This window comes from Lucilia cuprina, chromosome 4, assembly GCF_022045245.1.
Source record: "Lucilia cuprina isolate Lc7/37 chromosome 4, ASM2204524v1, whole genome shotgun sequence".
In the NCBI taxonomy this organism is placed as follows: domain Eukaryota; kingdom Metazoa; phylum Arthropoda; class Insecta; order Diptera; family Calliphoridae; genus Lucilia; species Lucilia cuprina.
This window is the reverse complement of record NC_060952.1, coordinates 26,915,377-26,937,118: the sequence shown is the minus strand read 5'-3', so window position 1 is coordinate 26,937,118 and position 21,742 is coordinate 26,915,377. Positions and strand designations below refer to the sequence as shown.

General features: G+C 32.5%; 4 protein-coding genes across 4 annotated transcripts; 2 read left to right on the top strand and 2 right to left on the bottom strand.

Annotated features, from left to right (window-relative positions):
• Window positions 1-3,546: 3,546 nt before the first annotated feature.
• Window positions 3,547-10,278, bottom strand: LOC111690457 (DNA damage-binding protein 1). Its single transcript, XM_023452938.2, has 12 exons — window positions 10,052-10,278; window positions 9,733-9,881; window positions 9,374-9,636; window positions 7,674-7,879; window positions 7,534-7,616; window positions 7,257-7,410; window positions 6,926-7,181; window positions 6,625-6,856; window positions 5,207-6,563; window positions 4,855-5,044; window positions 4,377-4,773; window positions 3,547-4,183 (listed from the first exon to the last, which is right to left on the bottom strand). The coding sequence occupies exons 1-12, from the start codon at window positions 10,113-10,115 to the stop codon at window positions 4,103-4,105; spliced, it is 3,432 nt and encodes a 1,143-aa protein (XP_023308706.2). The 5' UTR covers window positions 10,116-10,278; the 3' UTR covers window positions 3,547-4,102.
• A 678-nt stretch (window positions 10,279-10,956) lies between these two features.
• Window positions 10,957-16,774, top strand: LOC111690465 (gametogenetin-binding protein 2-like). Its single transcript, XM_023452948.2, has 5 exons — window positions 10,957-11,329; window positions 14,000-14,566; window positions 14,630-14,808; window positions 14,868-16,101; window positions 16,329-16,774. Exons 1-5 carry the CDS (start codon window positions 11,228-11,230, stop codon window positions 16,524-16,526), a joined length of 2,280 nt encoding a protein of 759 aa, XP_023308716.2. The 5' UTR covers window positions 10,957-11,227; the 3' UTR covers window positions 16,527-16,774.
• LOC111690634 (mediator of RNA polymerase II transcription subunit 27) lies at window positions 16,755-18,950 on the bottom strand. Its single transcript, XM_023453165.2, has 6 exons — window positions 18,605-18,950; window positions 18,404-18,548; window positions 18,212-18,333; window positions 17,305-17,395; window positions 17,030-17,245; window positions 16,755-16,968 (listed from the first exon to the last, which is right to left on the bottom strand). Exons 1-6 carry the CDS (start codon window positions 18,793-18,795, stop codon window positions 16,831-16,833), a joined length of 903 nt encoding a protein of 300 aa, XP_023308933.1. The 5' UTR covers window positions 18,796-18,950; the 3' UTR covers window positions 16,755-16,830.
• An 892-nt stretch (window positions 18,951-19,842) lies between these two features.
• On the top strand, window positions 19,843-21,167 carry LOC111690630 (RNA 3'-terminal phosphate cyclase). The gene is made up of 2 exons (XM_023453151.2): window positions 19,843-19,880; window positions 19,964-21,167. The coding sequence occupies exon 2, from the start codon at window positions 20,000-20,002 to the stop codon at window positions 21,077-21,079; it is 1,080 nt and encodes a 359-aa protein (XP_023308919.2). The 5' UTR covers window positions 19,843-19,880; window positions 19,964-19,999; the 3' UTR covers window positions 21,080-21,167.
• Window positions 21,168-21,742: the final 575 nt, after the last annotated feature.

Genomic DNA, 21,742 nt, shown 5'->3' with positions numbered 1-21,742 from the left:
GGTTCATGCATTTTAAAACACACATACAATATACATGTATTTAAACTTCCTTCCCATCTTTTTCTTATTCGTCGTTTATTTTTCGTATGCATTATTATTATCATTTTCACTATTTAGTCAATTCATTGACTTCAATTAAAGATGGCGTTTCCCACTATTTAGCTGTATGTATTTATCTTAATGATCGTTTTGTGGACACAAAATCGTAAAAGAGAAGTGTAAATCTTTAAGAGATTCTTTTTTCTAATACTTCTGGGTTTAATGATGCATAAATGTTGTTGATATAAAGGAATTTGTATTAATTTCATTAGAGGGGGGTGGGGAGATTTTATAATTTTATTTAAAATGAGTGCAGATGTTATAAGAAAAAATTAGAGACATTTTATTTTGAAAATTTTCAAAAATTATGTGTGTAATGTATTAAGACAATGATTCTTCAAAATGAATATTTTTCTTTAAATATTTTAATAAAATATATTAATAGATTTATTTTATTAACGAAATGGATCTTTTATTTTTATTTATTGTGAACAAATTTGATTATATTGTTTAAGATATATTAAAGAAACTATTGATTAAATATAATTAATCTCCACTATTAGATTGGTTTCAGGTTCCACAAGCCACTGTAGACATCCAAGCGTTTTTAACTTCTCAACATCCTGGCAAAATCTGAAAAATTCCGGCATGGTATTGTCATATATACTAATAGAAAGAACAATGTTATGTTTAAACCCCTTCCACTGTCCTTAAACTCTTAGAATACAAGAACTATTAAGTCTAATTATTATCTTAAATACTTTTTCATCACTTCTTGACTATTAGGTTTTAGATTTTAAAAATCCATTTTACCCCTGGTTAATAATGTTCTCTATTTAAGATATATTAAAGAAACTGTTGGTTTAACATAATTAATCGGCACTATTAGATTGGTTTCAGGTTCCACAAGACACTGTAGGCGTCCAAACGTTTCCAGCTTCTCAACATCCTGGCAAAATCTAAAGAATTCCGGCATGGTATTGTCCTATATACTATTTGAACAAGTTTAAACTCCTTCCACTGTCCTTAAACTTTTAGAATACAAGTACTATTAAGTCTATTTAGTACCTTGGTTTCTTTTTCATTACTTCTTGACTATAAAGTTTTAGATTTTTACAATCCATTTTACAGCTGCTTAATAATGTTCTCTGTTTTAGATATATTAAAGAAAATATTAATTTAACACAAGGTACTGTAGGCGGCCAAGCATTGAATTTTTCTTTCGTTTGGAAAATGCTACATTTGTCCGATATTCCAAAGGCTAAGACTTTTTGTTAATTTTTTTTAATGTAAAAATTTTCAAAATGAACAGACTATCAGTAGCAGACTCTAGCTAAAAGCTAGAGTCCTTAAATTTTTTTCCGTTAAACCTTGACATCCCTTTAAAAAAATATACATACTAGCATTAGAGGGATGATCATATATTGTACTAATAATTTAAGTCTGAATATGAAATCTTACTTCTTTCAAATCTTCAAATAAATATTTAGGACATGGAAGTAACAAATATAGTGGGCGTGGCTCATCCTATATCAATAAGATATTTAAATTGGTTTATCTGTGAAATTATATGGTTTATCCCATATCAATAAGGACTGATCATATTTGTACTAGTAACTTAAGTGTGAATTTCTATATAATAGAAACACTTCTTTCAAATCTTCAAATAAATATTTAAAAGATGGGCGTGACTTATCTCATATCAATAAGATAGTTAAATAGGTTTATCTGTTAATATTATAATATCAACTTAATTGAAGATATAACGAATGTTCACTTTCGCATTTGCGAATTATTTGCTTACGTTTTCATTCGCATTTGCTCTTGAATTCGCTAAATATGAGCGAATGTTTTAGCGAATACTTCGTAAAAAAATGTTCGTGTTATCACGCGAAGTTTTTTAATAAGGAAGATTTATGGGCTCGCTCTTGCATTCGCTAACTTTTGGCGAATACTTCGTAACAAAATGTTCGTGTTATCAAGTGATGTTTTGAATAAGCAAGATTTTTGAGCTCACAAATGCGAATTATTTGCATATTATTTTCATTTCCATTCGCTCTTGCATTAATCTTATCGAATGTTTTAGCGACGGAAATGATTGGATCATTTAAGAACATATAGGTGCTAGAATGTGATTATTTTACCAATATTTCAGTGAATTGCAAACAAAATGACAAAATCAATATTGCAAAATTATTTTTGATGGTAAATATAGAAAAAGTATTACATATGTCTTAGAAATACTTTATGTTAACGGATCTAAACTTGTATTTTAACAACATTGAAATATTATTTAGCAACCCGGCACGATGCAACAACAAAAGAAATAACAGTGGTTCCAATCCAACTGCTTTGATTATTTGAGACTCTGCGAATAAATCTGCTGACATAGAGTGATTGTCTGGGTTATGTTTAATTTAAGGGCACTAGTCGATATTCTAGTCAAATCAATGATCGATCCGTTAATGTAAAACGGCTCGATCATTGTACAGCGCTTGTTGTATGTACGGGGTTAGTTGTATGTTAGTGTAAACGGTAGGTTTGTGATTGTTGTTGTAACAATAAGATCTCCATCTATGAAACCCTCACAATGTTCTGTTTTCTGTGAAGTCTGATAACTGCAATAATACGAGTGATCAACTTTACCCACTGATTTAATAACATTTGTAATTTCGATCCGTTAATGTAAAACGGTTCGATCATTGTACGGCGCTAGTTGTATGTACGGGGTTAGTTGTATGTTAGTGTAACCGGTAGGTTTGTGGTTGTTGTTGTAACAATAAGATCTCCATCTATGAAACCCTCACAAGGTTCTGTTTTCTGTGAAGTCTGATAACTGCGATAATACTAGTGATCAACTTTACCCACTGATTTAATAACATTTGTAATTTCGATCCGTTAATGTAAAACGGCTCGATCATTGTACGGCGCTAGTTGTATGTACGGGGTTGTGGTTGTTGTAACAGGTTGGCTGTAACTGGATGTTCTTCCCTGGGGAAAAAACTTGCGGTTGATACAGCTGTTGCTGAGTTTACAAACTTTGGCCGATTGAGAAATGGGTCGTTCCGGACCTGAGATCCAATTGTCGTGGAAACGTTTGTGTGGTTTGGGTTAGACTCTGCTCTGTTGTATGTACGGGGTTAGTGTAACAGGTAGGTTTATGATAGACTCTGGTAGAAAAGTTAAGTAGCGCACAACAGGGACGATTGTGACCTAAGACTAATTCATGAGATTTAAGCTCAATGCATCTGTGTAAAAGAAACATTAACCAGGTGCCGAATTACCTTCTATATGATCCATTAAAATTCATCTTAATTTTCCTTTTTTGATGTTTCGATATCAAAAAAGGAATCGATTACATTTTAGGTTTCTTAATTAAAATATTCCCAACTCCAGATAATAAAATCGAAGCACTATTTTTGGAAACTCCTCACATTGTTTTTAAAACTTTTAACTTTTTTTAACACTTGGATTTACACTAACACAAAGAAAGAAATAATATTTTTATATATTTTTTTTGATATTTTATTATTTCGGATAGTGCCACAAAAAACATCGTAAATAGGTAGAGAACTTTTTTAAAGTCTACCTTAAAAATAATTTTGTTAATAATATTTATATTTTTTAAATGTTTCTTCTGTAGAAATATGTAATAGTTTTTAATTATAGATTACAGGCGTATTTTTTTGTTTGTTTTGTATTTAACATACATTCCCTTGCAATTCGAATGGTAATTAGAAATTGTTTCATTACTTTTTTTTAAATACCTGGTTTCTTTCAATGGGAAAAGAAATTATATAAAGTGTAGTATATAATGTTATATAAAAAAGGAGAGTATTAAATAAGCAAAAATAAAAGTTTGAAAAAATATAAAAAGCGGAACAAAAAAAAAGGTATTTAAAACAAAAATAAAAAAACAGAGAAAACTGATGAATTCAACAATCAGTTTTTTTTTGAAAACTTCAAAAAAGGAACATCTTTAGAAAAAGGTAATTTGTATAGGAAAAAAAAAGAAAAACAAAGTGAATAAATGTTTTTTTCTGTTTCTAATAAAGAATACTATTCAATGCATTCTTGTAAGATCCTCTACAATTTTAATGACATCATCGACATCCGCATCTTTTTTCTCGCCATTCATGGTTATCTGCAACGAGGAATTGAAAGGCGCAAAGAAAGAAAAAATAATGTTTGAATCTTAGTTTGATTGTAATGTATATGACAAAGATTTTGTTAGCGAATGCATTTTTAACATTTTGTTAATACGATTTTAATGAATGTATCTATCTGTACGTAGCCAATTAAAAAAAATTATATATAAGTAGAATAAATGTACTCACCTCTAAGCCCGTAACACATTCTTTCATTTTTTCTCGAGTTAAGTCGAGAAAACTCTCAATAAGATCTCCATCTATGAAACCCTCACAAGGTTCTGTTTTCTGTGAAGTCTGATAACTGCGATAATACGAGTGATCAACTTTACCCACTGATTTAATAACATTTGTAAGACGTTCCTCTAGACTATGAAGAAAATCATAAAAGTCTTGTGGTATTTGAGTTACAATACCAATGGCACCCATAACAGTACCATACAGGACACAACCCTGGTTCGGTGTAGTACGTTCGCCAACATTCTGCATGACCAACGAATCGTGTCGAAAAACATTAACATAATCACCCAAATGAAAACGTGCCACTTCGGGTAATTCAGAACGTAATTCATCAGTTGTGGCAGCGCTAGAAAAAAATTGAAAATTTTTATGTTTTTGTTAGTTTTGAACTGATGTAATAATGAAAAGTATATCTAGATTTAATTACCTGTCTTTTTGACATACAAAAAGATTGCCATTATCTTCGGATCCTAAAAATGTATCATCATCCAAAATTTCAATTGCACGCATAAATTTCGGATCACTATCTCTGGCAATATCAATGAAAATGCCCTCCATTTGTTTATGTTGCAATAAGGTCATCGAACGCATTAAATCGCCAATTAGAATAAAGTCGCCTGAAAGTTTTTTTTAGAAAAGATTTTGTAATGAATTTTGTTTAGAAAAAAATTTGTACTAAATTCTTTTTATGGAAAAATTTTATAAAAAATTGTGGTGAATTTCATTAAGTTATGAAAATGTTCATTTAATCATTGAAATGTGAAATGTATATATCTTACCTTTAGCTTTCAAACACAATACAGTTATGTTCTTCTGTATATTACATTCCATTCTCAATTCCTTTTCATTTGTCCACTCGTACAGGCGAACAAAACTATTGATACCAGCCAAAACTTTGCCATTAAATTCAACCATCGAATAACAACCACCATCGATTTTCGTCTCAGCCACTTGAGTCAATTTTCCATCATGATAATGGAATATTATAATACGACCAACTGTAGGTTCCGGTTCGTCGGCATATAGTAAAGCGGTAGATACAACATAATACGAATTCGGATCATCTCCTAATTGGGCAGACATAATGGACATAATCGATTCCGAGGGCATAAATTGATGAGCATGCAGAACCTCAAAGGTGTTCTGATCGATAATCAAAAGATTACTAATATCCAATTCTTGTCCGATTTCAGCATTAGTTGTAGCTGTATTGCAAGCTCCAGGCTTGGGTACTATATTTGATGCATAAGTGATATTTTGGGCTTGAGTAGAAGCACTGGCTCTGGTGGGTTTAGGGCCACCTCTCCCCTGGACATCAATACGCATGGTGGCTACGGCAAATGTTTGAGAACTCTCTTGGTAGGCAATACGACGTGGTCCCTCTCCCAAAGGCACCGTGCGTATATGCAACTTTTGTATTTCATCAATGGTACCAATAATAACCGAGTTCTTAGTAGCTAAGGCCAAGCTATCCGGATAGGCTTGTGCATTTAAGGAGCACATATGATTGACCTCTTTCAAATTCACATTTGAGAATACCAATTTGTGATTGGATGAATATATAACCGTGGGTCTGTCTGAGCAGGCAAATACATTGGTGGTGGCAAATGATTTAAAGGTTCTCAACGTAGTGGGTTGTGTACCCAAAGTGACTCTTTTCTTATCGGTAAGATTACCATTATCCTTATTTAAAATGAAATAAAACATGGAACCATCACCTAAAGCACACAATAAATAATTAATGCCCTCAAAGGTGGTCATCAAAATCGAACGAGGTATAATTTCTCCTCCTAATTTTTCAGTGTGACACACATCCAAATTGGGTAAAGTTAAAACGACAGCTGATATGTCAGTCCATAGACCAACAGCTACTAAATCTGAACGATTTTTACCATCACCCAAAGGAGTAATATCCAAACAAGCCACTTCATATTCCAATGTTTTTTGTGAAACCTGCACAAGTTTTTCATTTTCAATTTCCAAATAGAAAACGTCACGGGCCGAAGCAATAACAATTTGTTGAGCATTGCAAGAAACAACACCAATACGTTTGCCAGCGCTAGGTTGCCACTCATAGACAAGATTTTTGGTAGTACTTTTAATGAGGCGCACAGTTAAGGGAGTAACTTGGATAATCTACAGAACAAAGTAGAATATATAAAAAAAATTATAATAATTAAACTATAACACACATTACCTGATCGTAATCCACATTGGCACAGTGGAAAGTTTGCTGATCGCTTAAAAAGCCGGGTATATCGGTCTCTTCGACTTCCTCACCCGTTAAGGTCAAAATACGTGTATGACCCACAAATGCCAGCACCAAAGTATTCTCAAAAGAACTATCATCTATGCCTACCTTAAGGGACCACATGCCCTTAATGCCGGGCAAATCAATACAGGCATGTTCCTGTATACCAATACCGATTCTGTGTAATACAAAAAAAATATTACATTTGTTTGCTGTTTTTAATATGTTGCTAAAAATTTGTAAATACCTTATAATTCTTAAAGAACCATCTTGAAATGTACCAGAACAGGTTATTATCTGACCTTGTCCTTGACGATCTAAATCGACTACAGCCAAATCTAATATCGGTGCTAAATTTGTAAAATTCTCCATGGGTATAACGTATGAACCACTTTCATTTGGTGTTGTACTTAAACGTACCAATTGAGAGTCACCATGTTTAGAGCCAATAAAGAGGAAACCATTATCCAAATATGTTATGCATTCCGGTGTTGAAATTTCACCTTGAATTGGAAATTGTTAAAAATTAATCTTATGCTTAGGGTAACTTACGAGTTTTAATATTTGTATTTACTTACCCAAAAGTTCTACTTTTATTTCTCGTACCGATGCACAACCTTTGCCATTATCGGCAGTTTCCAAAAACAGCATAAACAATTGGCCATACATATTGCCAAGTAAATAGCGTTGGCCTTTACTATCAACGCGTGCATAGCAGTTAATGGTACTTTGCTAAAACAAAAATAAAAAATAAAAATATATTTTTTTAAACATAATCCAAAATTTGGGCATATTGTCACTTGAAATGCAAAAAAGACATTAGTGTATAATATAATATAATTAAAATTATAATACCTTAAAAGTTGAAGGAGCTACAGCATGATAACTATTACCATCATGATAAACAATTGATTCACGTCCAATAACAATTGCTCCACCTAAATTTTAGAATTAATTAAATAAAGTGTATGTAAATTAAATTTAAAGCTAATTACCTAAAGGTGTGGGTACGGGAATCAACATAGTGGCTTCTGTTTCAACATTATCTTGCTTCCAGGCAATTTTCATAAATTCTTTGTCACGTAAATTGATTTCATGGGTTTTAACATGACGACCATCGTTATCTTTGTGTATTACAATAATAGTGGGATTAATGCAGCCATAAAGAAATTCCACATCATATACATTCAATTCGTCCATGCTGCAAGATAAAAACCAAATTTGATTATCGTATAGCATTATTATATTATAGTGTTCTCTCTCTCTCTCTTTGCGGACACCTCTCTAAAGTGGACACGTCCCATAATTTTTTCCTTTTGAGTGGAAAACCCTCCTATAACAGGACGCGGGTACATTTTTCATACCAAAGGAGATTTTTTTCCATAACCGGACAGATTACAGAAATACAACACTGTTTTTCGTTTACTTTCGTGCTTTCGTTTAACTTAACTCATTGAGGTTATGTTAAATTGAACAGGTGGAGACCATATAATACTTTGGATTTATAATTTATTCGGGGCTCCAACTTCCTATATGAAGGTATAAGTCGATTAGGGGGCTCTTTCCGTACCAACGGAAATCTACACATTCTGAAATTGCCATGCCTAAAGCTGCGTTAAGTATTAAAGAAAAAGTTAATGTCATGAAAACAAACTCAAGCTGCTTGCATTTTAAAAAATAAAGACCAAATTTTAAAATTGTCAATCCAGAGAGAAAAAGAAGGAGTATGTTAAGTCCAAAGGGTCCTTGCATTGATAAAATGTGTTACGAATGGTTTGGCTCGAAATAAAGCTATTCCTCTGTCGAGCACTCTTGCAAGAAGCAGAGCTAAATAAATTTCAGAAAATATATATTTCGCCGATTTTAGTGCATCATCTAGCTGGCTTGAAAGATTCAAAAAACGACATAATATATCCTTCCGTACAATTTCTGGAGAAGCCGCTAGTGTAAACCAAAATGATGTCATGAATTTTACCGAAAAAGCTGCAAAGCCACGGGCGTTTCGCAACATCAACATAAACAATTTACCGGTTACATGGCGATCATATAAAAAGGCTTGGATGACATCAGAATTGATGACTAATTTTTTAGTGCAGTTTAATAGGAAAATGCAAATACAAGAACGGAAAGTTGTGCTATTTATACGACTTATCATCCTCGAGATTTGAAATTAAAAAATTTATAAGTAATTTTTTCCCACCAAATACAACAGCTTTTTGTCAGCCACTAGATCAAGTCGTTACGCAAATAGATGTCGTTTATTTTACACACAAAGTGTGGGAACAAGTAAGTCCAGCTTTTTGTCAGCCACTAAATCAAGTCGTTACAAATAGTTATTTTAAATAAATATTTAGTTGCAAATGGAAGACGCAAATAGATGTCGCTTATTTTACACACAAAGCGTGGGAACAAGTAAGTCCACAGACAATACAAAATTGTTTCAAGAAATCTGGGTTTGGGAAAAGAGACAGCTCCTATGATGATAACTGTTGGACCCCAGAAGGTAATCTTCCACTAGCAGCACTTGTTCAATTCTCGAATGTTATTAATCGAATTCAGAACGAAATGGTTTAAAGATAAATATAATAAAAACAAATCTTTATCACTCTTATAAGCTGAGACCTCCCATAAGTGGACAAATTTATCAGTCCCTTAGGTGTCCGCTTATGAGAGAGTACACATATAAACCACCTACCGTAGATTAGTTGCTCTCAATTCACTAGTTTCTTTATCCAAGGGTATTATGGTAAATAAACCCATGTATAAACACATACCAATAACGCGTGCTTTAGGATCTATAACTGCCATAACACCACCATCCGTCGGTGGACTATATTGATGCGAGACATTGCCATGAGCTTTAGTTATGACCTTTATCTGATCGCCAATCATACAGCATTCTAAAATCATGACATTATAACGATGTGTAAGTATAAATAATAGATCCTTTTTGCTATCCTATTAGAATGGAGTTAAGAAACCAAAGAAAATAAAATTATTATTTATGGTCATACCATGTGGTGCCACAACGTGTTTTTGCTTTCTTCAATTTACCTGGGGACGAAAATGCTTCATTACCGTTATCTGGCCATATATATTTACTTCCTTAAGAGGTCTCAAACCCTCTGGTGTTACTAAATCTATTTCCAATTGGCTATTACGCGCAATAATTAAATTTAAATCTGTGGGCGAAGTAAAGTTTCCTGCAAAGACACATACCCACAAACAAAAAATATATTAAAATTCTACCCATTTTACGCAAACAGCAATAATAAAAAATCAATTCCCCGTTTAAGGTGAAGCTATATATATAATAGACTTAATAGAAATTCTTTATTACTCGCGTCCAAAATGCATTTTCCCACTTACTCACCGGTAACACAAGCCACTACAGCTGTTGGCTTTTGTGCCGTGACCACATAATGATATTGTGACATTTTTAACTCTTTTTCCTTTTCTTATTTGCAGTTTTATGTATATTTCTGTTTATTATGAAATTTTAATAAATTCCTTCCGAGGATTTATGATTTTTTGCAAAATTTTGCAATTTTTGTGTTATTTTCGTTTTTTTTTCCTGCGCGCAAATTCCAATACCAATAACAAATTACAACGGCGATTGAAACCAAAAGCATTGGCGGCGGCTCAAAATCAAATTTTTCATAATTTTGAACTATATTTATAAACGATGTGTCGCGATGGCACAAGTATCGGTCTAAACAGGGAAACTTTTTTGGAATCTTTTAATTTTATATGTGTGAGAGAAAGAGATATTAATAAAATTCATCTTTTGTGGAACGGAGTTTCTTGTATTCGGAAACTTATTTTATTATTCATCTCATTCGTTCAAAAACAAATTATTGCATTTAATACGTAGTTGCTGAAACAAAAGTTTCTCTGCGTAGACATAAAGAAAAAAATTTAAAAGATAATATATATAATATATATAAAAAATATAAATATTTAAAAGTCAGAAATGCAACACTATTTTTGTACTTTACATATAGTACCTTAAAATACTTCACTGATTTATATAAAGATGCCATACTTTTCAATGTAAAATGCAGCACATATGTTTTCTGTTTTACTCTGATTTTATGCAACATTTCCTCTAAGAATGTCTAATTATTTAAACAAAAAAACTTTTAACACTAATTAACCTACATAAATCTACTATTTAATTATATTTTAATGGTATTTTAAGCTATAACAGAGTTGCACAATTCTTCCCGAATAAGAGTGGCAACACGTCTTTTCATGTATGTGAGATCAAAAGAAAAAAGAAGAAAAGAGATTGCTGAACGACGACGAGTTTGTCAAATTTCACATCGGTTTTTCTTTATTACTTAAAGAGGAAAAATTTTCTAAAATAACTTTAAAATATAAGAAAATTTCATAGGAAAACTAAAAAATCAACTAATGTAATTATAATTTCATTGCATTAACAATAAACAATAAGAAAGCTGAAAGTATACGTGGTTAAGTGGAAAAAAATAGAAAAAGAAAGCAAAACGATAAGCGACCGAAATTTATTTTTTTTTATTAATAAAACATGGCGCGTCTAACCTACGTCTACAGAACGGAGGATTTGCAAAGTTATTTAAACGTCGGCCGGAGACAATTACCCGTGAATGCAGGAGATGAAAATTTAGTGGTAAGCATGCAAAAAGTAATGGAATAAATAATTTTGAAGAAAAAATAAAATTAATAAGCTTGTAAGACCAGCATTTGCGTGCGCCCCATTTGCCACCACCACCACCCTTTTAAATTAAGGTGCAGCTGACGCGTTGATTAGACTTGATATTTATTTTAATTCTCGATGTCGCTTCACTTCTGTTTTGGTTTTTTGATACTCTACACTAGTACGAGGAAGGTATTATGCGTTTGCATTAAAGCATGTAACGTCAAAAATTATTAAACGTTTTTAGTAATCAACCTACATTTAGATTTTCATAGAGAAATTTTATGGAATTTAGCATCTGAATCTAAATTGCATCTTATCAATTTTATAAGAAATGATCCATAATTGATCCAATTAATCAAAAGTTTTCATTAAAAAGTTAGTTTATTGATAATTGAACCAAAAAATTATTTGTTAAAAAAAATGCAATTCTATAATGTTCGGCTATCCAGAGACTTATATAAAGTTTTCTAAAAATTAGCCCCCATATTGGGCCTTTTCTCAGTTTCTTTTAACATAGGGTAAAATATTGCCGGGCATGCCCTACCATAATTGTTACTTGTTTTTTTTTTTTCTATACATATATTTATTAGTGACAAAAAAGAACCTTGAATATTAATTTGTTTATCACATCTCTTGTCGCAACAGCTAGCAGTATTTTCTTGCCGATTTTATTAGAAATTTTTATGTTTTAATGTATAGTACATAATATTTCTTTTAATTTTACAACTTTCGCATGCATTATTAATAATCTTGTTTAAATAATGTTCGAGTTTAAGATAAGAAATCTAACGCCTACTAACTCCCAGCATGTAAAAACGCCCTCATAATCAACCATTAATGCAGCAATAATGATGTTCAATTAGTTTTTTATTTAATTTGTTATAAATATTAGCTTAACTTTCTTTATTGTTATTCGTGAATGTTTTCCTTTTTGTTATTACAAGTTTTAGTTGTTAATGTGTGTTTCTATTTTATTGCTATTATTTTACTCTGACCACCAAGATGCAGTAGTATAAAGCAGCAAAACAGAAATTAAAACAGGTTCAAAAACACACATTTTTTAGAAGTTACATAGTATAAGCAGAGTTTTAAAAGTGTTATTAGTACATTTATTCACATTTAACAACAAGCACTTTTTTTAAAATATTAAAAAAAATATTCATTGTGTTAATTAGTAAAATATATAAAGCAGAGGAAAAATATATCACACAAATTTTATATATTTCCTGAAATGTAAAATTTATTTAAAAATTCAAAATAATTTATTAAAAATTATTTTAGCTTACAACAGGGGGCAAGTTATAAAGTGGATACTACAATTTCAGCATTTCTTAATATTTTCTTATTCAATTTTTAAAATTCGACAGCATGATGTCCAATTGGACTTTGTTTCCGATTAGGTCAAACAATTTAAACAAATATTAATTAAATACAAATATTCCGCTCAAATATAAATACTTAATATATCATTGTAAATAATGAACTAATTTACAACACAATTTCCTTAAATAAAGTTGTAAGATGATGGATAAAACTATACAATACAACTCTTGTTTGATATAATATTTTACTGTTTAAAATGCAAATATAAACTGGAGTTAAAAATGGAATTATAAATTTCTAACCTCATGTGGCCTATAGTCAAGCTTGTTAAATAAAAATTAATATAAATAATTAATTAAATAACTAAAAGTAATAAGTATTCTACATCAAAAATTGTCCAAGAATGCCGGGCGTCTCTAAATGAGATGGCGAGACATTCAACAATTACCCTCGTTTGGGTCAAAGGACACGGGGATATAACTGGCAATACTACTGCTGACATTTTGGCAAAAGCCGGTACGAGGATGTCCATACTGGATATAGACCAGTTCTGTGGTGTCCCCCTAACGGTCATCAAGAAACAAATACTTGATTATTGCTTTAGATCAGCTCAGGAACGGTGGTCTCAGGAGCACACCTGCTCGATCGCTAGGCTACTGTGGCCTCGTATGGATTCTCATAAAACATCCTACATTATAGGGCTAAACAGAATGTGTCTTAGCGCTCTGTTATCGGTTCTTACCGGTCATTCAAAGTTCGGAAACCATGCTAGACGTATTGGTATTCCATATAATGACTTTTGTAGGAGCTGTCATAATGAGGAGGAGGAATCAATTACCCATCTTCTGTGTAACTATCCGGCCCTGCAATCGTTCCGGAATCAGGCGCTGGGCTCGTCTCACTTCTCTGATCTATCTGATTTATCAGATGTTTAACCTGGGTGTATACTAGCATTCTTGAAATTGTCAAAGTGGGTGTGTAACTAATTACATACTACGATCTTTTGTTTCTTGAAACATAGTCTTGGCCTTATCTTTATGCGCTATTATTACATATCTCTATTATTATTATATGTTCTATTCTGTATCTTTACTACTGTCCATACCACTATTTTTCCTTCCAAATATCCCAAATCTTCTTCTCTTTACAGACGTTACAAAGGGGCCTTAAAGGACCCAAGTAAAGACTTACTCTTGTCAGTAAGCAGTCTGCATAACATAACCTAACCTAATAACTCGAAATCTTAACTTGAAACAATTGTAATAACATATTTCGATTAACTATTATATACATATATTTCTTTTCATTTATTTTAAGATGCTTATGGATTTAAATAGCAAAGGTCTGTGTATCGATAGTCCTCATATTCGCGGTAAGGAACTGGAAGAATTTACACGCAAATTTAATCTGTTGACAAGTGAGGAATTACGTACATCCCTGGAAATAAACAGCAATACTTTTGTATCGGTACTTAATCAGTGTGTACAATGTGTTGGCTGTCGACGTCGTGTTGAACGTTTATTTTATCAACTTATTATTTCTGGACAACCAACTCTAGATCCTTTGGTACTCAAAAACTCTGGTGTACTTAGTATAACAGAGGAGAAAATGAAAACGCCACAAGCCTTGGGAACCCTGCTCTATCGTCATCATGAGATTTTAAATAATTTGTTAGAGAGTAAATTGCGTAATAAGACACGTTGTGTTTTACATTCGTTGGATGCATTTCGTTCGAAACCTTTTTCGGAAACATGGCGTGAAGTGTGGTCATCCATGAAGCATAATTGCCGTGATGAATTGGCTGTTATCGAAACGAAAGAACTGCATGAAGTGCTGGAGAATTATTTGAAGAAACATAAATTTTGCAACGGTTGTCGTACAAAGGTTGGTGTGTAAATGTGAACACCAAAGTATACAATTATGAACGTATTTTTGTGTTTCTTGCAGATCGAAAAAGCTTATAAAATTTTAGTGGGTGAGACGACAACGAAGGAGAAGGGCTATGTCGCGGCACTTTATGCCAATATTAAAAAGTGTCATCCCGACAAGCACATACATGTTTTCACGAATAAAATCGACTTTCTCGACGCTCTTATAAGGCGCGCCGAACCCGAAGTCAACGGAAGGTAAGTTTATTTAATATTCTTTATAAAACTTGTTAGCTAAACTTTTGTTATGTTTTCAGCTATTCGAAACTACGTGAACGTCATGCGAAAACATTAGAAATCGCCCAGGAAGAGGTACTGACATGTGTTGGCATGATTATGTACGAACGTCTGCGTCGTGTCTATGTAAGTTTACGGGAAGAGGAACGTGCCTGTCAAGTTTTAGCCGCTGTTGGTGTTCATGCCCTGTGTCGCAGCTTTGACATGTCGGTGGAAAAGAAACAGGGTATCAGCAATTTGGAACTGCTATATCAGGAGATTAGTCGTGCCGAAAAAGCCAAAGAACACAAGCGCGAACAAAAGAAATTGAAGAAAAAGAAGAAGAAGAATGAGAAGAAAAACTCCCATCGCATGTGTGATCATAACAACGACGCAAATTCCGAAGGAGCCGATGACGATGATCATCAAGAGCAGGAAGACGATGAGGAATCGCATGAAAACTCTGTGTCGAGTAATGATGTGTGTGACGTAGAAGTCGTAGACTTTAAAGGGAACGTAAAGGAGAAAGATAAAAATAGGAAAGCTTTAACTGCTGGCCAGAAAGATATTGAGGAAGACGCAGGTGTTGAATGTGATCATCTCGAAGAAACTCATGAAGATGTTGGTGGTGAGGAAGATGACGACGACGATGTTAATCAACATCATTCGCAGCAACAATCTTCTGTTCAGCAACAAAAAACTCAACAACAGCAGCAACAGAAAAAGAAGAAACAAAAGCAAAAACAAAAACTTAAAACACCACAAAAGAAAAATAATGTTTCTGCTAACAACAACAGCAACAACAAAAAGAAGGATAAATTAAAATCAAATTCTTCTGCAGATGTACAGGACGTTTCTAAAACTACTACATCAATTAACACAACCACCACGATTAATAATAAAAATACAATCAATGCCTCAACCGCCAATACAGTTAAATGTAATGATTGTCATTCACCTCAGTCAGATTGTCCATGTGAAAGTGATATTAAGGATTCGGGCTATGGCAGCGAACCTTTATCTCATGGCAATTCACGTACTTCTAGTGTTGTCTCATCGCCCGAGGACACGTCAGAGGGTTCGGAAGTTTCCTGGTCGGATGGTAGCCTCTTGGCTGATTTAGATAATGAACAACACCATCACCATCACTATGACGATAATGATGATTTAAATGATCATAATTGTGATCAATCATTTGAATTTCGTTTTGGCTTGGATTCATGCAATTTCTTCCATCAGCATCAAATGAATACGTTGAGTCTACAACAAATGTTGGTAAGCTATTTTTCGACTATTGACACTAATTGATTTTAAGTTGATACTTCGTAACATACAATTTTTATAAAACTGCACTAAATATAATTCTTTTAGAATTATTCTTTTTTAGAATTTGCAATTTTATAAAAGTTGTCTGCTTACTGGTTATTCGGGAAATATTTTTTTACTGATATGTATAATTTTAAACTATATTTATATAATATATAAAATTTCTATAAATTTAGGACGATTTCGATGGCGATGATGAAGACGAAGAAAACTGTTACATTCCTCAAGAGGTGGTCTTAGAATATCAGTGCCAACGTGAAAAGGTTCAACAAAAACGTTTGCAATTACGCGAAACATTGCGTGAAAATTTCGCACGCCTGTGTTTGGAAAAACGACGTTTGGCGGCCACAACTACAACATTTAATAAAAACTAAAAGGAAAAATAAAAACAAATCATATAAAAGTGTTATGGCCAAACAACCGTCCCCTTCGGCCTAAATACCACTTATAGGCATAAGATGAGACTTAAATCTGACCAATAACACTTTTTCTAAAGAGGAGAAAAAAAAAATAGTTGTGTTGTGTAAGAGAAAAACTAAGCAGAAAAAGAACATTATTATTATTACAATTACTATCCCCCTCCCATAATACAACCACATCAATTCATTCATACAAATGAAAATATATATAGTTGTTTTATTTGTATCTAAACTTAAATTACTAAATGTTTGATAGAACCTAACAATTCTTGCATTCTTCATGAAATGGTTCTAAGGTTCGTAAATCACGCCAAGTCGGTGGCAAACCATTCGATACATATTTTCCACATCGCTTGCAAGGTTCCAAAAATAATTTACTATAACTGTTAAGCCAGGTCTGCAAAGTTAAACAAAAAAATTATTACTTATTTCATTAACAATAATTAACAAAAACTTACCATATAACTCTTAACGGCCAATTCAGGCAGTGTTGGCGAAAAGAAATGCAACATAGCCGAGTGTGTATGCTCTTGTACTTTGCGAAATACTTCATAGCGAGACTCAGTCCAAAGATCTTCGATTTCTAATGGTTCATCGTAACCCTTCACTGTCACCCACTCAATTAATACACCTTTACAGATTATAGCCGCTTTCAAAACATGACTTATTGTGGCCTTTATCAAAAAAAGTTTGTTTTTATAAATGATTTATTTATAGTTTAATTTAAACTTACAATGACTACTGCATTAGAGCTGAATGGCCGACAAACTTTGTAGGTGGTATTTGTATGAGTAATTTCACTATTGAAAAGATTATCGATGAATCTAAAAGTGTAACGAATGAAAAATTTAGGTTAATACCATATTACAATTGTTTATATCAGGGATCGCAAATAATGATTGTTGCTAAAACAGATAAAAACATACATAAGTAGACTTTGGTATTCTGCATTTCGATTTGACTCTCCGCCACATAAACAACAACTTACAACTCAGAATACATTCGTTCGTAAATCATTGAAACGAAATGGAATTGCTTCTTCTTTTTCTTACGATTCATTTTTTTATTGGAATACCTTTGGTGAATATATCGTAACTACTCTTCTTTAGTAATATTTACGAAAAAGCTTTTTCTAATTTTCCGAAAATACGAAAACCTTTCTTCCTTTTTTACATCTTTTTTCATATGTTTTTACATTTTAAGAATCTTTGATTTATTTCACAAAATTAATTTCGGTACGGCTGTATGCGGGCTAGGCGAAATAATGGACCGATTTCAACCATTTTCAATAGCGTTGAACCAAGAAAAGAGTATGTGCCATATTTCATCAAACTATCTTGAAAAATTTCGACCTGTAGCGTGCGCACAAGATTTACATGGACACACAGACAGACGGACAGAGCTAAATCGACTCAGAAAGTTATTCTGAGCCGATTGGTATACTTTAAGGTGGGTCTAGAACCAATATTTGTGGATGTTACAAACATCAATATAAAAGCATAATACCCTCCCCACTATAGTGGTGTAGGGTATAAAAAGGGGTGAATAACTACAAACCATTTCGATCGGAGTCCTAATAATATTTAACACTAATTTGATACACACACTAGAAGACTTTGCTAATTTTACTTAACACTTACTCTGGATCGGTATTGTTGCATGACGTGTATTGTACACGACCTCTTTTTTGAGAATATGTATAAGATCTTCTCAAGTTATTCAAGTTTAAATTATTAAAAGCTAAAAGACTGTGCTCGTGAACCTATAATGAATTGAAAAATAAAAATAAATTATTTAAACAAAGCAATAAATTTTAAAACCATTAGTATAACCTTATCAATCCATTTGTAACTGTTAACCAATTGAGGGTACATAGCTTGACGATCTTGTGTTATCTCCTGAGCCAAATAGGTAGTATTTCCCAAATAATAAGGGCTCATCGGTACTTGCAAGCCATTTATTAACGATTCTACTTCTCTGTAGAGAATATAATACAATTATTTCTTAAAATTTACTAGCGTAGACATTACAACCTTAATTGTTGATTTATATTTCCATAGTTTTCCTGAAATTCAACTAAAAATTTGTTGCGGCTCTCCTCAGACTGTTCGACACCAGTACCATCCACTTGTTTTGTTGTGCCATCAGCCAATTGTTCGAAACACTGACGAACACTTGAACGCAAAGCTTTTACCGCATTTAAAGTGGCGTTCAACTTTTCCATTTTTTATAAAAACAATTATATTGAATTAAAAGTTTAGTAAAATATGTATAATCTGTCGGCTTTATAGAAAATAAAATGCAAACAAACAAAAATTCAAGTCGAATTTACATATGATAACCTTAGATACAACCCAGACTAATTCATTTATTTTTTTATACATAGAGTTTGACATATGAGCATTTATTCTTTGGCTGCTTATTTTGTATCAGTGTACACTTAATAAGGTAGCCTCGTCGCTACAACAAATACAACAATACAAAAACAACAGGCGATTTGTTATTGTAGAATAATCCCATCTGTCAAAAAAAATGCTGTGTGTGTAGAATGAAAAAGCAACAAATAAACACAATAAAAATATGAGTTTTTAGCAATTATTTAAATTTTTAACTATTAATATTAATATATTATATTAATTAAACGTGGAATGTCTGAAAATCATAACTATATCTATTGGGAAGACCAATTTTCCGAATTAAACGTGTTTTTTGTGAAAAGTGATTGGTCGTGTTAAAAATAGTTGAAACTGATTTTTTTTATCAAGAGAGAAAGATAACAAAGACATTTAATCACGATTGACCTAGAAAACTCCTTTAAAACCATAATTTTCTTTACTTTTTAAAATTTTTACACCTTTTGCGATTTTTTTTCTATGTAAACAAACAGGAATTTTGACAGATAAGATTGTAAAAGCTGATGATCAGCTGTGCGGACGAGGCTACCTTATTAAGTGTACACTGTTTTGTATTTGACATTTTAGTTTTGCTGCAACAACACCTTGCGAAAATTCATCTTGCAAAAACAAAACACAGAGTTGTAAATTAAACATCGTTGCCAACTTTCTTAACATAAAATATCGAAGAATGCACTTATGCAGCATGTTGTTTTATGATATGACCGATAAATGCTGCTAAATATAAATTATATATGCATAATATAATTTAAAACTGGTAAAATAAAAAAATAAAGAATAATAATGTACTTATTAAAATTAATTTCACAATATATTTAAAAATTACCACAAACTTTATCTGTTAGATGATTCAGAATTTGGCGATTTTGTGAAATTCTCTTTTAGCAGTGATATGGTAACATTTATTACTAAAGTTAATCATCATGTTGTATTTAAATAGTCTTTTTTATTTGTTATTTATTAAATATACCTTTAAAGTAATAAACCTATTTTGGGTGCCGACTTTTTGCAAAAATGTCCGATAGTGATTTTTTGGAAATTGACGGTAAATACTTGGAGGGTGGTGGTCAGATTCTACGTAATGCCTTAAGTCTCAGCTGCATTCTGCGCCGACCTGTTCGTATTATAAATATAAGAGCAAATCGACCCAATCCTGGTCTCTCCAATCAACATCTTTTTGGTCTAAATTTACTGGCACAGATAACAAAAGCCAAAGTCAGCGGCAACGAATTGAAATCAACAGAAGTGAAATTTAGTCCGGGCATCATACAGGCCGGCAAATATTTTGTGGATACCCGAACAGCTGCTAGTGTAACACTTGTATTGCAGTGCGCTTTGCCCGTGTTGCTATTTGGTGATGGAGATTCGGAGCTCGAACTTGTTGGAGGTACAAATGTTGGTATGGCTCCACAAGTTGATTTTATGACTGAAGTTTTAAGACCAAATTTAGAAAAATTTGGTGTATCCTTCGATTTTGATCTTATACAGCGTGGTTATTATCCCCGTGGCGGAGGACGTTGTAAATTATTTATACCTCACATTAGAAATGTCCAGGCGGCTAGCATTACGAATTTCGGCGATTTGCAAGAAGTAGTTGGCTGGTGCTTTGTTGCCGGTCGTTTACCCAATCACTTGGCTGATGATATGAAGAATTCAGCTCAAAAGGAACTGCAATCCGTAAAATGTCAAAAGTGCCATATAGAATCGTATAAAGAATCTAACGAAATGGCAAGAGATAACGGTTCCGGATGTATCCTAGCAGCAATAACATCTACAGAGTGCGTTTTAGGAACGGACAGTTTAGGTGGCAAGAAAGTCGATGCCAATGAAATGGGTGCTACAGCTGCTCAGAAATTGAAAAACCTAATAACGAATCGAGTTTGTGTAGATGAGTATGTACAGGATCAGTTGATTATATATATGGCTTTGGCTAAAGGAAATTCCGTTATATTGACTGGACCACTTACGAATCATACATTAACCGCTATTTATGTAGCTGAAAAAATGACTAGTGCACGCTTTCAAACTGAGACTTTGAACAACAATCATGTTCGTATATCCTGTAGCGGCATTGGTTATCAAAGGGGCAATTAATATATAAGTAAACAAGTTTTAAAAATATTAATTACACATATCTAAAATATCTAATTTATTTATTAATAAATACAAAATTTATCTATAATTTATGTTGCTTGTTTAATCTTTTATAAAAATACGGTAATAATATTTTGAATAAATAAAAATACTGTACAGCGATTACCTAGTTGGGATAAGTTTTAATAGGGTTTTGTAAGTTATGTTTGGATTAATTAGATTTTATAAATTAACTTCGAATATTTGAATTTTGATGAAAAATTTTGTACACAAAATTTATATATGTCCAATTCACAATCGGTGTTGTACGGTTGTATCGTAGTATGTAATATTTTAATTATTGATTTGTTTCAAAAAATTGAGTTTGAACAGTTTTTATGACATACAACGATACGATATCGATTGTGAATTGAACAATAGTGTTTCGATCATTGTAAGTCGAATTTATATGGTATCAACTCGACTTTTTTGACTCAAAATGCCAGGTTATCCCACATTGGTTCGGAAAGAGCCCTCCAATCGACCTATACTTTTATATAGGAAGTTTGAGCGCCGAACAATTAATTAACCAAAAGTATTATTTGGTCTCCACCAATTTAATCAAACATAACCTCAATCGACGTAAGTTAAACAAAAGCATGCAATCCATGCAAACAACGCATA